Raw genomic sequence first — 15625 nt, 5'->3', positions numbered from 1 at the left:
CGAGTATAGCGTTGCCATATCTCTCTCTCTCTCTCTCTCTCTCTCTCTCTCTCTCTCTCTCTCTCTCTCTCAGATATAAACCCCACAGATCCACACACAAATCCTCATGCTTTTAATCATGCGAATTCCCCGTCCATGACAGAAAACCGAGAGATAAGAAAGTTGCCGACAACGCTGGCGCCATCTGTCAGGAAGCAAGTGAACCTCGGAAAGCGCAACTATGGGAGAAGGAAAGAGCGAGAGAGTGAGAGGGTGAGAGAGTGAATGATATGGAAATTAAACTCCAAATGGTAATAAGGACATCGTCTCCTCAGCTAAGCGGTAAAATATCTTTTTTTTTTTTTTTAACACGGGATAAAACGGCAGAACTTTTTCTCTCTGCCTTCAAAGAGGTTTGGCCATTATGGCTATATAACTATCGCTGCTCACCCCCCAAACCCCCCTCCCCCGCCCCTCCCTGCCTCCTCCTCCTCCTCCTCCTCCTCCTCCTCCTCCTCCTCTCCTCCCTCCTCCTCCTCCATTAGAGGCCTAAAAGGTTACCTCTTAGAACTTACCTGGGCGATTCTTTAATGAAGTTAGACACAAGACCAATGTGAGTGAAACTTCTACTCTACCCTCACCCTGGTCTCCGTGGGGAGGAGGAGGAGGAGGAGGAGGAGGAGGTTGAGGTTGAGGGAGGTGGAGGAATAGCAGGAGGAGGAGGAGGAGGCTGAGGTTGTTGAAGAAGGGAGGAGGGAGAGGAATGGAGAGTTTAGTTTAAAAGAGAAGTTAAGGAGCCAGAGATGAAGACAGGCACTTCAAGATGGCTGACGCCTGGCTGCTTTTGATTCAGATACTACCCATTTTTTAAGTTAAAATATTACTTTTTAGGTCAAAATGTCACTTTTTAGATTAAAGTATTACATTTTAGATTAAAATATTACGTCACAGATTAAAATGTTGCTCTTTAGATTAAAATATTACGTCATAGATTAAAATGTTGCTTTTTAGATTAAAATATTATGTAATAGATTAAAATATTACATTTTAGATTAAAAATATTAATTTTTATTAATGTAATACATTTTAGATTGAATTATTACTTTTTTTAGGTTAGTATTTTTAGATTCGAATATTACTTTTTTAGGTTAGTATTGCTTTTAGATTCTTAATATTCTTTATAGTTTTTGCCCAAGACTTTACTGTTAACAGTAAGTTAGGCAAAACACTTTGCTTGTTTATTTTTTGTTTATTTTTTCCAATACTTGTTTTTTGTTTGGCTTTTTAATCTGTTATTTTACTGAGTTACATAGCGTTTTAATTTACTTTTAGCTCACAGTTGCTTTGTAGTCTTTATTTTACTTTAAGCTTAACGTTAAAGACTGTTATGTTACAAAACCAGATGTCTCATAATCATTAGCTTATTTTAGCATACCTTTTAATATTGCACAAAAAATAATTCCGTTTATGGCCCTGAAGATGGGGGTAAGGATTGGCGAAACGTTGGTGTAAATAAAAAGAAGGATATCTTACAAGTTATATGTATATGTATACATATATATATATATATATATATATATATATATATATATATATATATATATATATATATATATATATATAATTAAAGTATATATACACAGCCTAAAATAATGTACCTAACCAGACAACTTACTTGAGCAACAACTTGTTATAAACAGTGATGAAAAGCAGATGAAGAATAAAGATAAAAAAAAAAAATAAAAATAAAAAAAAAACAGCGAAATATGGAATGAAATGCGACTCAAAAAAATTTTTTCAAAAAAAAAAACTTTTCCAAAATGAAAGCGCATAATATATTCCGAACTACTCGAGAAGTTTTTCATTAAAACTTCTCACTTCTCTCGCTCTCTCTCTCGTCTCTCTCTTCTCTCTCTCTCTCTCTCTCTCTTTTATTTGTCCGTCATCTCTTCTTATTCGTTCTTTTATTTAAATCTAATTTTTTATATAGTAACCCTCATTGTATTAGTAATTATTATAATAAAACATTTATTAAATGGTAATTCCTATGATTCTTTTATTAATTATTATAATAAAAAATATAAAAATTATAGCAATTCCTATAATTCAATTAATAATTAATATAATAGAGAAACTTATGTATAGTAATTCCTATAATTCAATTAATGATTAATTATAATTAAGAATTATTATATTAGAACAATTGCTATAATTCATATTATATTGATTATAATTATAATTCAAAAATATGGAATTTATTAATTTTCTTTTCCTCTTATTTTGATATTAAACGGTAAGGTTTGAAAAGGTTAGGAGGGCCTAGTGTGGACCATCTCCCTGTCTCTCACCTTCCAGCCAACAGTGACCTCAATATCTCAAGTTCTCTTACTCCGGAATGCTCCTACCTCTTACGTGTTCCCGGAAACCGCGAAACTAAAGGCAATGTTGTCAGGTAAGACTGGAGCAATCAGGTATTCTTCTTCTTCTCCTTCTTCATCTTCTTCTTGGCTTGATCCTCAGTCGGGGTCGCCGTTTCGAACGAGCCAAAATATACTAATTGTTCATGGTAGGTGTCATGAAATACGAAGGTATAGATTCAAAAAAAGAAACAAATATTCCTTTTTTTTGTTCTCATTTTTATTCATTTTACCAGTTCGGATTTTTTCTCACTATTATCCTTTCTCCATCGAAATCATTACTATATCGTTTTCGTAAATAGATTCATAGAATTTATAGAAACGATAGATCTTTTGTAAACTTCTCTATTAAGAAAACCTATTGGTTAAATGGAAGGCAATTACTAATTCTGATTATACGTTCGTGAACTCCCTTCTCTCTCTCTCTCTCTCTCTCTCTCTCTCTCTCTCTCTTCTCTCTCTCTCCTCTCTCTTTCTCCATCGGAATTGTCATCTGCTTAGGTTAAAAGCCATCTTGGTATACACTCTAAACAAAAGAAAGGAACATCAAAAAACGAAACGGGAAAATAACATATCTCGATCGAGTCGCATTTCCCCCGAATGTATGTGGATCGGGGGAGGGGGTGCGGGTGTTGGGGTGGGGGTGTAGGGGTTTTTAGGAATCAATGGCCTCCAAAGGCCCCTAAAAAAAATCGCGCACTAATTGCCGTTGGTTGGTGGCCCTCGAGGGAGAGGCCACAATCAACAACCATCCGGCCGAAATCTTCTTCTTCCATATGGCCCAGGTGTGCCCCCGGTGGCCCCCTCGTGCCCCCTGGCAACTTGTTGCAAAGGGACGAAAGCGTGGTTAATCTGTTGAATCGAATGGTTCTCTGTTGCTCTAGGCCCTGTGTAAGAGGAGAGTGAGAGAGAGAGAGAGAGGAGAGAGAGGAGAGAGAGAGGAGAGAGAGGAAGACGAAAATTTTTTACGACCAGTTATCGAGTCGAATTCTGCCTACTCATTCAGAAAAGAGAGACAAAAATTTTCTTGCTAATCACAGAAATTGGAAACTTCTACCTCAAAGAGGAGATGAGAGAGAGAGATGAGAGAGAGAGAGAGAGAGAGCGCAGTTCCCGAGCATTAAGTCAAAGTGAATCATCATTGCTCTGTATTTAACAATTTTATCAAAATGAGAGGGAGAAAAAAGAGAGAGAGAGGATAGCAGTTCCTTATAGTCAAGAATCAAAACTTGGACCTTTCTCTGTATTTTCATATAAAGGTTTTATTCAAAACGAGAGAGAGCAGAGAGAGAGAGAGAGAGAGAGAGAGAGAGAGAGAGAGAGAGAGGTGGGCTTGTGGGGAGATGGGTGGGCCCTGGGGTGGGGGGTATGCGTCCCTCCAGGCAGAACTCATCGAAACACAATTTCTATGATGGTTGGCGGACAATTGACTGTCGGCAGCTGTATATATCGCGAGCACGAGAGTCCGAGATGGAAGGACGAACCAACACACGAACGCACAAACACGCTTTGCAGAGGCGTGTATAAAAAGACATTTCAAATATTCAACCATCTACGTTTCAGTTGTATGAAGTAATAATGACAGGCTATACATATTGAAGTCTTACAATGAACTAAATTATACACTCAATCTGATAAAAATGAAAACAGGCCTTATTAGAATTTTCCGAATTTCACTTTACAGCAAACTTGAAGAATCTTCAATGACCCTTAACATTGTGAACGCGTCAATTACATTTTTTTCTTCTCTTCTTTTGGGCTAGGTTGAACGTTCTTTAAGGATTTGTTGTTTCTAGGCGAATAGGTTACTATATCTAGTTTATTCTAAGTTAAAGCGAAATAACAGACATTATTACAATTAAAAGATAAAGGCAAAAAAACGGAAAGAATTGTATTATAAAAGTGATAATAATTACCACTGTTTTAATACACTTCTTTCCGGGTTTTTTTTTTTTTTTTTTTTTTTTTGCCTTTAATCTCTTCGTTGTAATAGTCTCTGTCATTTCACTTTAACTCAGAACGAACTAGAAATAATAAACGTATTCGCCTAGTACGCAAATCTTTAAAAAACGGTTCAACAGCGAAAAAAATATGTATAATTTTCTATAGGCATTAGCAACGGTAAATCCTAAAAGAACTGTCGACCAGACGAAAAAATTAAATTTACTCAAATCAAGTCCTAAAACCATCATTGACTGACTGGACGTGAACCATCCTTGGAACTTGTATATCCAAAGTAAAGGTAGAGTAAACAGTCACTTACTTACTTAATAACTTACTTACTTACTCACTAACTTACTTACAAGCCACGAACAGAAACAAATCCTGAAAAGGCAACGTCGTTCTTTTAGGATAATGCCATCGGATAATGTTTGTTTACATTGTATCTTGGTAAACTGACCGTATACATTAGTCGCTCGTGTTGGCATCTAAATAATCTCATTTTCGAAGATAAGAGAGAAGGTAAGAGATCAGACGGTTGACAGACAGAAGAAGACATTTCCCGAGAAGGACCAGTAAATTAAGGTAAGAGCTAAACACTTGCGGGAGAGAGAGAGAATGCTGGAATGACTTGTGTTGTATAATTCAATTTTGCACGCCTTTCTATCATCTCCTTAGGTCAAAGGTTACACTGGGTTTTGTATCTCTCTCTCTCTCTCTCTCTCTGTTCTCTCTCTCTCTCTCTCTCTCTCTCTCTCCTCGGCAGTATCAAACTGTACGTGAGGTCTGCTGGTTACCGTTCGGTTATCGAAAGGGATTTCTTGCATGTGTCGAATGAAAAATAAAATTCTCTCTCTCTCTCTCTCTCTCTCTCTCTCTCTCTCTCTCTCTCTCTCTCTCTCTCTCTCTCTCTCTCCTTACGACAATGGAACAACCCGATAGAAAAAAGAATAAAAAGGACACAGCTCCCAGAAGTATAAAATCACTCCCATTCGATTACCAAACCGTAAAGCACACACAAACACAAACAGACACGTCGTTCGTTGCCAACGGCGCACCATCATTACCTGTAATTGAATTCTTTTGTCCCCCCGAAAGATTCCCGCGCGCGCGGTACCGGAAGAACGCGCGAAGGAGGAGAAGAAGAAGAAAGAAAGAAGAGAGGATCTCGCCCTATGACAGAAGCGAATATCTTTCGGGCTAGCTGGTGTTGTTCTTATTATAGAAGAGGCTTCTTTATAAAATCGTGCATAATAGCGAAAAGGAGTTTGTGTGGGGCGGGGGTGGCCGCTTTGCAGGGTGCGGAAGAAGATGGTGGCGCATTTGTTTCCTCTCTCTCTCTCTCTCTCTCTTCTCTCTCTCTCTCTCCTCTCTCTCTCTCTCTCCTTTTTCAATACGGCATTCAAGCGGATATGGTGTCATCATGGGAATTCGTAGCGAGAGATAGATTATGTGTTGGGGTTTTAACCTTCTGTTTTTTCTTTCATTATTATTAGTTATTATTATTATTATTATTATTATTATTATTATTATTATTTTATTATATTACGTTGACCTCAAATTCAACCTTCCAAAGAATGTGGTTAATTTTTTTTTTTTTTTTTTTTTTTTGTTTTTTTTTTTTGGGACAGTCCTCCAATTCGACTGGGTGGTATTTATAGTGTGGGGTTCCGGGTTGCATCCTGCCTCCTTAGGAGTCCATCACTTTTCTTACTATGTGCGCCGTTTCTAGGATCACACCTTCTTCGCATGAGTCCTGGAGCTACTTCAGCCTCTAGTTTTTCTAGATTCCTTTTTCAGGGATCTTGGGATCGTGCCTAGTGTCTATGGTTATGGGTACGAATTTCCACTGGCATATCCATATCCTTCTTATTTTCTATTTTCAGATCTATTTATATTATTATTTTATTATTATTATTATTATTATTATTATTATTATTATTATTATTATTATTATAAAAAGAGGAAAATGGATAAGTTAATAAATTGAGAGATTAAAAATATAAACTCAGTAAAGTACAGGGTGAATGAATTGCTTTAGGACAGTTATGGCATTGAATGTTCGCTTGAAACTTTTGAGGGTATAATTGCAAAAAACTTCTTCTTCTTCTTCTTCTTCTTCTTCTTTCTTCTTCTTCTTCTTCTTCTTCTTCACTTGAGGCCTCGAACGTATCTCTTTCTCATTTTTTTTTTTCGTGAAGCTAAGATTAAAAAATGGCGCCAATGTCTAGTCAGAGTTGGTATCTCACAGTCATTTTCTATTATTATATTAGTGTATTTTATACATTACTTTTTAGGCTCTTTTTTACGACGAAAAAAAAATAGTATATAGACCTCCATTCTTTTTCTCCAGGTAAGAAGTGAGGATTAAAAATCCCTTCTTTCTTATTCTTCCTTTCTTTTACTTACGTGAATCGAAGTACGAAGTGGATAATATCTTTTCCTGCCAAACACAACACACATTCAATAGGCCTATGTCCTCATGTTTTTTAGTACTGTTTAACCTACAGTAAATTTTATCTAGCACGGTAAAGTCATATATAAAAACAAAAAATGATTGATTTAGGTTTAGCTAGACGCATTGCAGCAACAGTCCTTGCCCCTAGGTTGTGAAGTGGGTGGAAAAGAGACGTGATGTGGACCTCTGAACTCCGACAAATTAAAGTCTTCAAAAACCTTTACTAAACTTACTAAGGCAGTAGGCCTATTTCCCTCCGAATCGAAACTTAGTCTCTCAGACCGAACCACAAAGTGCTAAGTAATAATTTTTTTTAAATATTGTTGTATATTTAATTATTATAGCTAAAAAAGATCATGTAGGTTCATAGAAAATTCTGATAGCCGTCAGAGATTTCACAAGAGTTACCCACTTGAAAAATACGTTTTCTTTGAGGTAACTTTTACCGTTAAGAAGAAACGTATAAAATCATATTTTTTAGGTGGGTCTATCCCAAATCGTATTCCCTGATACGTGAATGAGTAATAGGGACAAAAATATATATGATTTTATGGCTTATACAAACTAAATTGTAGTTCAGGAGAACCTTTGTGGTTGTGTGTGTGTTTGGGCGAGAGAGAGAGAGAGAGAAAGTGAGGTTTAGGTCTGCATCACATGTCTAGAATTATCATAAAGATTCACAGTAATAAAACAACCTATTATCGGGTGGCGAATTGCTTGAAAACAGAGTATCAAGATTTTTTTTGACTTTTGGGTGTAATAAAAACAAAATATTACCTGGCGAATTGCTTTGAAAAACGGAGTACAAGGTTTTTTTAAGACTTTTGGGTGTTATAGACATATTGACGTTTTGAACTTCAACTATATTTTCGAATGCGTTTTTTCCATTCAAACACTGAAATCAGGAGAAAAAAAAAAAGTAAGAAAACAACCAGGATATCAATTTCGATAAAGCTGGCTGATTAACTTATTTATGAAATACCTAAATATATAAATATAATTACCAATGGAGGATATTAAATACAATATATGGTGTAACTTTTATTTGTAAGGGGTCTTGTTGTAAAAATTACATTCTACATACCTAAATATAATTACCAATGGAGGATATTAAATACAATATAGGGTGTAACTTTTATTTGTAAGGGGTCTTGTTGTAAAAATTACATTCTACCTGAGAAGTGCAGTAGAAATATATTGCAAACTGTGGAGAAGTGCAGTAAACAATTTACTGCAAACTGTAACAAGATGGACAGATGTATAAGCAGAAACACATGACAATCAATTAAACTATTTAGCATTATCATACTACACTATTATTATTCACCTAAATATAAAAATGAAATGAAAAAAGTCTCTGCTAAATCAATAGAGACAGAGGTTTGGGCAAGAAAACACGTTTACCAAAGGACATGACACTAATAAATCAAGTATAACATTCAAGTTGTGTGTGTAAAACGCTGGGAATAATACTATGAATGAATCACGTAGCCAAGGACTTTGTGACCATCATATATACAGCATCTTCCGCTAACATCTACATTACAGGCATGAGGTATAGATTGCAATTACAGTTTCAAGCTGCAACACATCTAGTATCAAAATAGTGTTTTTAGTAAATAGCACGTTTTAAATAGTTTTAAGTTTTACGTAATATTAATAGAAAATCTTTTTGTATACCACACAAAATCAGAGTTCGTTCATAAATGGAAATTGTCGTTTTTGTACCTGTTAGTGGTTGATGATCAAACTTAGTCAATCTGAAAGTCGAATTCATCAGAGAGAGAGAGAGAGACGAGAGACGAGAGAGAGGAGAGAGAGAGAGAGAGAGAGACCCTTGGTGGGAGAGAAGAGAGAGGAGAGAGAGATGAGAGAGAGAGAGAGAGGACTTTTCTTGAGACGAGTTTTAGAGAGAGAGAGACCCTTTTACATTTTACACTGGTATACACACACAGTTCGTGGATTATAAACTACATTGTACTCATCACATGATGCATTCTTCCATGCCTACACTGTCATACAATGAAACAACGTGAAACAACGGTAATGAAAAAAAAAATTAACAGTGGCTACTAGTTTCAGAGGTACTTCACAATGCAGACCTGCAAATTTTTTAAAAATTCACTTTCCAGTGTAAGTATGGAAAGAAATGCAAGAACTCTAACTTTAAATTTCACAGACATATGTATACATCATCATGACAAATTCACACAGGGCATCATTTCTGATGAAAGAACATTGAAAAGATATTTTTTTAAATATTTTGAAATCTATTAAGATCAGCAAGAGAGTAACACTCAACAAACAAAAGCCATATCACATCAATACAACAGAGGAATGTTTACACTATAAACCACATCTTATTTCAGGTACATCGCTTGAGTCACTCAATGGCAGGGAAGCTGTTTTTGACGGATTTTCGTTGAAACTTGAATAGGAAAAAATTATTCATAAAATTTGGTTTCCATTAGACAGCATCTTGACCTCACAACCGAGAGACTGGTGTTAAAATAAAATAGCTAATTTGCTGTTTTACATTACAGTATTCCCCTTCCATTTGCAACAACTATAAACCAATATCAATATATAACGTTTTTTCGTAACAATGATCAAACCACCAAATCAAACCGAGATCAAATTCAAAATGAAAGCATTTTCGGTATTACGTAACATCACCACAGACATTTCACCATTCCAGTGACATGTCTTCTTTACTCCACTTGTATTTGCCCCCTCTCTTCAGGAACATAATTTCGTCAAAGCCTGAGAATTTGATGGCGTTCTCCACACCCACGTCCAGGATGGACTTGGATGGCTGCTTACTGCCTCCGTCTAGAAACCGCAATCTGGAAAATAAATTGCTTAATAGAGTTTGCACACACGAGTAATAAATTAGTCATACGTTGGGGAAGCCAATCACTAAAACTTTGTGCTATACAATAACATTGCTGGGTAAAATCTATGAATTAGAAAAATTGCAGATACTTCAAAAGTAGCACACGCCCATCCATTTTTAAGTGATTTAGTTATAAAACAAAACAAAATAATTTTTACATTTTATAACTTTGGTCGCAAAAGGAAAATAGTGATTTTAGTTATCAAAATCCACAAAAACAAATTTAAATTTTATATCCTTTGGTCACAACATAAATATGTCATAGGGAGGTTTTAAAATGTTTCTTCAGAGCCAAGAGAGGTTACAGCATCTTATGAAATATCAAATCTGGATTTACGAACAGGAAATCTGAGCTAAAAAGAAACGATGCTGATGCCACCAAAACGCACTAATAAAAAAAAAAAAAAAAAAAAGTAACTGCCAGCAACTCACATATTCATCAAGTATGAGATAGGAGTAACGCATGGCCTCGTTAGATTCAGGCACCAGGCTAGGAACTTCCTTGTGACGGTCCAGGAATGTCTGGAACTCCTTCGTCACTTATGACGAACTCCTCTGCATGCCGGATTTGCCTCCTCGCCTGCATTCTCTCCATCTATGAGGAAGGCACTGGAAGACCTGGGGAAAGAAAAAAACAAACCTTTAGAAGACAATTTGTTCACTGTTAACTAAATAACTAAATTAAGGAGGAAAGATTTCTACATAATAAAACATGTTTTAGGAGACGCTGCATTGCTAATCCAATAATGTTTGCAACCAATATTATTCTGTATAACACACTGCAACCTCTCTCACTGCCAGGGTTTTTGGGAGGTCATTTGGTAAAGGAATATTGACTGGCCATCAGGTAAATTTACCAGTTTCTGAAATTGTTATTGAGGGTAAATTTACCAGTTTCTGAAATTGTTATTGCTGAATTCTAGCCAGACCCCAAGGATATTAACTATTTCTTGAATTTGAGGTCATGCCCCGAGGGCTTATATGATGTGAATTGTGCGAATTGTGCTAGTGAATTACAAATTATAATTGCAGCTTCAAAAGGCTCCTCTAGATGCTTCATTCACTGTTAATTCTGGTGCCAAAATAGCCTAGATTTCCTGTCATACGAATACGTACTGTATAGATTAAGCAACAAAATATACAATAATTTACCTTCCAACGGCAAAGGGTTAAGTTCCAGTATCTCAGAAGACATATCTTCATCTTTATTGTGTATGTTCACGACTGTGTTTAGCTTGAAGGCAACCTGTACAAGAGTAAAATGAACTAGTCAATAATGGAGGAGTTTAATATGCATTAAGGGTGATAAGAGGGTGATATGACTTTTTTTTTTTTTTTTTTTTAAGGTACCAAAATATCCTTTACCTGTTCATTTTCTTTGTCCTGTCACAGTCTATCCATTTTAAAAATCAACAGATAAAAAACAAGAAAATTACTATCATTTTAAAGTCAAAATTACTCGAATTTTAAACAGGATTATGCTTTGTTCTATGTCAGACTTCAGGCTTTAGAGAGTAAAACTTAAAATTTACAATGATAAACAGTATGGATTACATATCTGTATACACCCATATCCCCAAATAAGATGTCCATATGTGCAAATAGTCTTTTTAGGTTGGAGAATTCCCACACCCTTTACATATGGGATAACTTATAAAAAGTATTTTTTTTTACCATTCACGTGTGAACCCACATTACACCCCAAATTAAATTGAAGATCACCCCAAATTAAAATAAAGATCAAAATAACCTTCCTATAGCATTACAACTTTCTACGACTTACTTTATACTGCGCACACCACTGCCTCACTTTCTTCAGACTGTCCAGGTGATTCTTTTTTCCCTGCTGACGACCAATCAGGGCGTTTGTTTCAGGCACAAAACTGTCGCAAGACAATGCCAGAATGTCAAGGTCCTCTCCTGTTTAAAATGAAATGATTGGTTAGGTTATAATCAGTACCCAACAGCAGATATACCATATACAGCATATGTATGGGTGCATACACAGAAAAATGTGCAATAAAAAATAATGACAGGTTTAGTTTTTTGTTTTTTAGTCAGAAAATAATGAAATAAACCACCATTAGTCAGAAAATAATAGAAATACCATTCAAAATTATATATATCTGTGTGTGTGTGTACACAGAACTTGTAAAATATAAACGTATAATTCATAAGGACCAGCTATCAACAACTTATATCAAGAAAAAATACAATACAGCAAAGGTTTGTATTCAATATTCATAAGTGTAAAGGACAAGTGGGCTAAGAGAGGACAAGAGAATACTAACCAAATTCCCTGAACCAGTCTTCTTTGATCAAACTGCCATTGGAGACTATCGTGACAGAGGGCAGTGAAGGTTCCCTTTTACAGAGTAGCGGACCATCTCCCCAACGTAACGTCACGGTCTCATGCATGGAATCGGTTCGCCACCACTGAAGTTCACCTTTTCCATGCCTGGAAAATACATTTGCTATGTCAGTTGGTTCACTTTTTCCATGCCTGGAAAATACATTTCCATTTCAAATGGTTCACCTTTGCCATGCCGAGAAAATACATTTGCAATTTCAAATGGTTCACCTTTTCCATGCCTGGAAAATACATTTGCCATCTCAAATGGTTCACCTTTTCCATATGCCTGGAAAATGCATTTGCAATTTCGAATTGGTTTTGTTAGAAACCAGTCATAGCCTGTGGATTTGAAAGAATATACAACTTAGGCCAAAGGCCAACCACTGGGACCTACTCCGTACTGAAAAATAATGCTGAAACAATTGTTAAGAGCGTGGAAAGTAGGCTGGAAGAAAGAGAATATGAATGAGGTAAAGTGAAAAGACAGAGAGGTGGCAGCTTTGCTGCAAAGAACCTCAAGTATTGCCTCCTACTCTTGAAATGTTACATGTAGTTAATTTCCTGGATGGGGAAATCAGAAATCAATCATGGACACACCACATACAACAGTGTGCTCCACAATTTAGTATAAAATAAAAACACAGGAGAAAATGCAATACCCATACACCATATTTCTGAGAGATGCTGACTGGAAAGAATTACCAGCATAATTATGCTCCTTTTCACATCTTCGTCTATGGCAATGAACAAATGGGCTGAGGAAAATACATCAAGCACTCGCATGACATGAATTGTGTTTTACCCCTAAATATTATCCACTGACATCACAAAGCCACATATTTCACGTCTCAAGAAAATACGTACACCAGCAATATTTATTGTAGTCTGCCAACAAAAACATATGCCTAGCACCGTATTCTTTGTCACTTTCCTTCAATAACAATTATACCCACAAAATAAAAATGAGTGCCTACTACTTGATATACCAATGAACTACTGACACTCCATTTTGAACAGATGATATGATCTAAAAATTTACTGTTCTATAGACTATTAAGACACCGGTAAATCTACAGAATAGTTTCGCACAGAATGCAAGGAACGTAACTGCGGATACGACATCCATTAGGGATTGGAGCGTCCAATGTATTTCGCCATGTTTAGTACTGGGCCCTGGGGTTAATTACAGTCGTCCGAATAAATATTACTTAAAATTCTTGTTCAGGAGGTAAAACTGCATAGAAAACCGCAACTGCCATAGTCTAGGCCGCCGTGGAATAGTACTATAGATCTACCAAGACACCTTGTTTAAAGCGTAACTTAATAGAGTGACAAAGCTCCCCCTAATATGAACTGTGACAAAGTAGCTACTCACCTGCAATCTCTGAGCATCCCTCAGGCCTCTCTTGGCTTCCTCCAGAGGAAGAACAAAGGAGGTGCTGGCTGTGTGAAAGCAGAAGCCACATTTGTAATTGCATTGCCTGTTCGGGGAAAGAGACAACTATTACAGTATACACAATGCTTAAGTTAAGGGATATGCATACATTTAATCTGAGGTAACTTCTACTTTTGGTAATATTTAAAATAAACTAAGTATAACTATGTTGCTATACATTCAGCTTTTCAATTTTGGCAATTGCTGTGTTTTTCAACTTCAACTGTTCTGTTGATGATTTACTGTTATGTAATCATTCAGTGGTTTTAATAAGGTAATAAAACTCCAGACCTCAAAACTTTTACAAATACAATTGTATGCTAATACAGTTCTCTGTATAATACAAAACATAAGAGAAATAAGTATTTGGAATAGTTTGATATATTAATAGTTACATTGTAAAATGGCAGTTTAGCCTACTAATACTAATACTGTACTCAGTACTATAAAACAATCAGAAAAAATATGAGCATTTGAAATAAATTGTTATATTCAAAACTTGCCTTGTAAAATGGTAGTTTACACTCGTCGGAATTGTTCTCGTCAAATCTTTGTTTTCTTCCTCATTTCTCTCGACTTTCCTCTCCTCGATGCATTTTGACCTCGACCTCAGCCATTCTCTGCTTTTTGACCTAAGCCAGTCTCCAAATTTCTTCCTGACAATCCACAGCCCAATGGTCAGTAGGCCCAGTGATACCTGTATCAGCAACTCTGTGGGGTACAGTTTTTAACACATTAGGCTCTAGTTCGCTGACCTTAAGACAAGATTTGTTCCACTAAACGCTTTATACTCCTTATACAGTAACACTTCGACAACAAAACACTTGGTATTCATTAGACAATAATTTTGGAGTATTCAGAAAACCTAACAATTAACGCTTCACATTTGTCATTAGCGGTAATTAACCGTTTTGAACAGTGAAAAGACAGGGCCAGGCATAATGTCTCTAAGAAATAACTATGGAAAGTTAGAATGTGTTCCCAGGATTACTAAACACTACAATTACGGAAAGATAGAATGTGTCCCCATGATTGCTATTCGCCACACTATCTTAAATCACTTTTTATCTACCAAATTGCCCAGATTTCCTACGTAAGTCCCGCTAAACCGACAGATGAGTGGGAAACGGTGTTAGGTTACCATAGCAACGCAGATAAACATCATTTACCTTACCTAAGCTCTATCACTGGCCAGGACGCGAGGCAAAATATTATAAGTGAATTATACAAATTTTCACTAAGCCCATGAGGGAAAAGAAATTATACGGCAAATGTTGAAAACTTCCACTTCTGTGGGAAATACAATCAATGGCGAATTTATTTTAAATTCTTACGATGTTGAGCCTGATAGGCCTATAAACAGAAAACAATAATTAAAATTCACTCTTACCCATCGCGTTCGGGTTTTCTAAAATACGGGAAACCACTAAAGAATATCTGGATATACTCTGAATAGCACTAATACTATGAATAGCACTAAGTCACACTAAGTAACTTTGCCTCCGTAAGAGCTCACTAGAGTATCGACGTACATCGGCGCCTACCATCACTTATATACTGCGCTACCGCATTCCGATACACGTACCGTACCGAAACGTAGTGCAATCAAGAGTCGCGAATGGTGGTACGTACCTACGTAGTCGTAGGAATTTAGCTATCTGTACTCTCACTCTTCTGTCGAGGCATACGTCTTCACGGAACGTTACGTGATGAAAGGTGAAGAAAACGTTTTAAAATGCAATGGATTGAAAGGCTTACGGGTAAATCTTTTACCTGCAAATCATGACGCAACAGTCAAGGTTGCAGACAGATTACCCGTCAGACACGCTCCGAACGAGTATATACGGTCTGGTAAACGTGACAGGATGTAAATCGATAAGCCGAGATTAAATTATGCAAGATCTATAGTTCTCGCCAAAAATACATGGTGTCCACAAAGTCCCAGTACCATCAAAAGTAATAGACTTGTGATGGTACTGGGACTTTATGGACACCCTGTCAATTGTCAAGGTTACAGCCAAAACGTTTTTATCAAAACTGCGTAGCTCAGTGAGGTGACGTAAGATACGTACGTTTACGCGTCAATAGGACACGTATGGATCCTCACATGACTTAAGTGTTTTAAGAATTTCTCAAATAAGACCAA

General features: G+C 36.3%; 1 protein-coding gene and 1 long non-coding RNA gene across 2 annotated transcripts; both read right to left on the bottom strand.

Moving 5' to 3' along the window:
* Positions 1 to 10534: 10534 nt before the first annotated feature.
* Positions 10535 to 12090, bottom strand: LOC135196670 (S-adenosylmethionine-dependent nucleotide dehydratase RSAD2-like; the record flags this gene model as incomplete). The annotated part of the gene is given in 5 exon segments (XM_064223505.1): positions 10535 to 10554; positions 10844 to 10937; positions 11475 to 11611; positions 11983 to 12064; positions 12067 to 12090. Coding segments are annotated over 5 exon segments (357 nt in total), but the record flags the coding sequence as incomplete, so codon positions are not given.
* A 1334-nt stretch (positions 12091 to 13424) lies between these two features.
* LOC135197294 (uncharacterized) lies at positions 13425 to 15026 on the bottom strand. Its single transcript, XR_010310588.1, has 3 exons — positions 14870 to 15026; positions 13983 to 14190; positions 13425 to 13525 (listed from the first exon to the last, which is right to left on the bottom strand). It is a non-coding gene; the product is annotated as an uncharacterized LOC135197294 (long non-coding RNA).
* Between the last annotated feature and the right edge of the window lie 599 nt (positions 15027 to 15625).

Source organism: Macrobrachium nipponense, chromosome 18 (genome assembly GCF_015104395.2).
Source record: "Macrobrachium nipponense isolate FS-2020 chromosome 18, ASM1510439v2, whole genome shotgun sequence".
Taxonomy (NCBI): domain Eukaryota; kingdom Metazoa; phylum Arthropoda; class Malacostraca; order Decapoda; family Palaemonidae; genus Macrobrachium; species Macrobrachium nipponense.
This window is presented reverse-complemented; position numbering and strand designations above follow the sequence as displayed.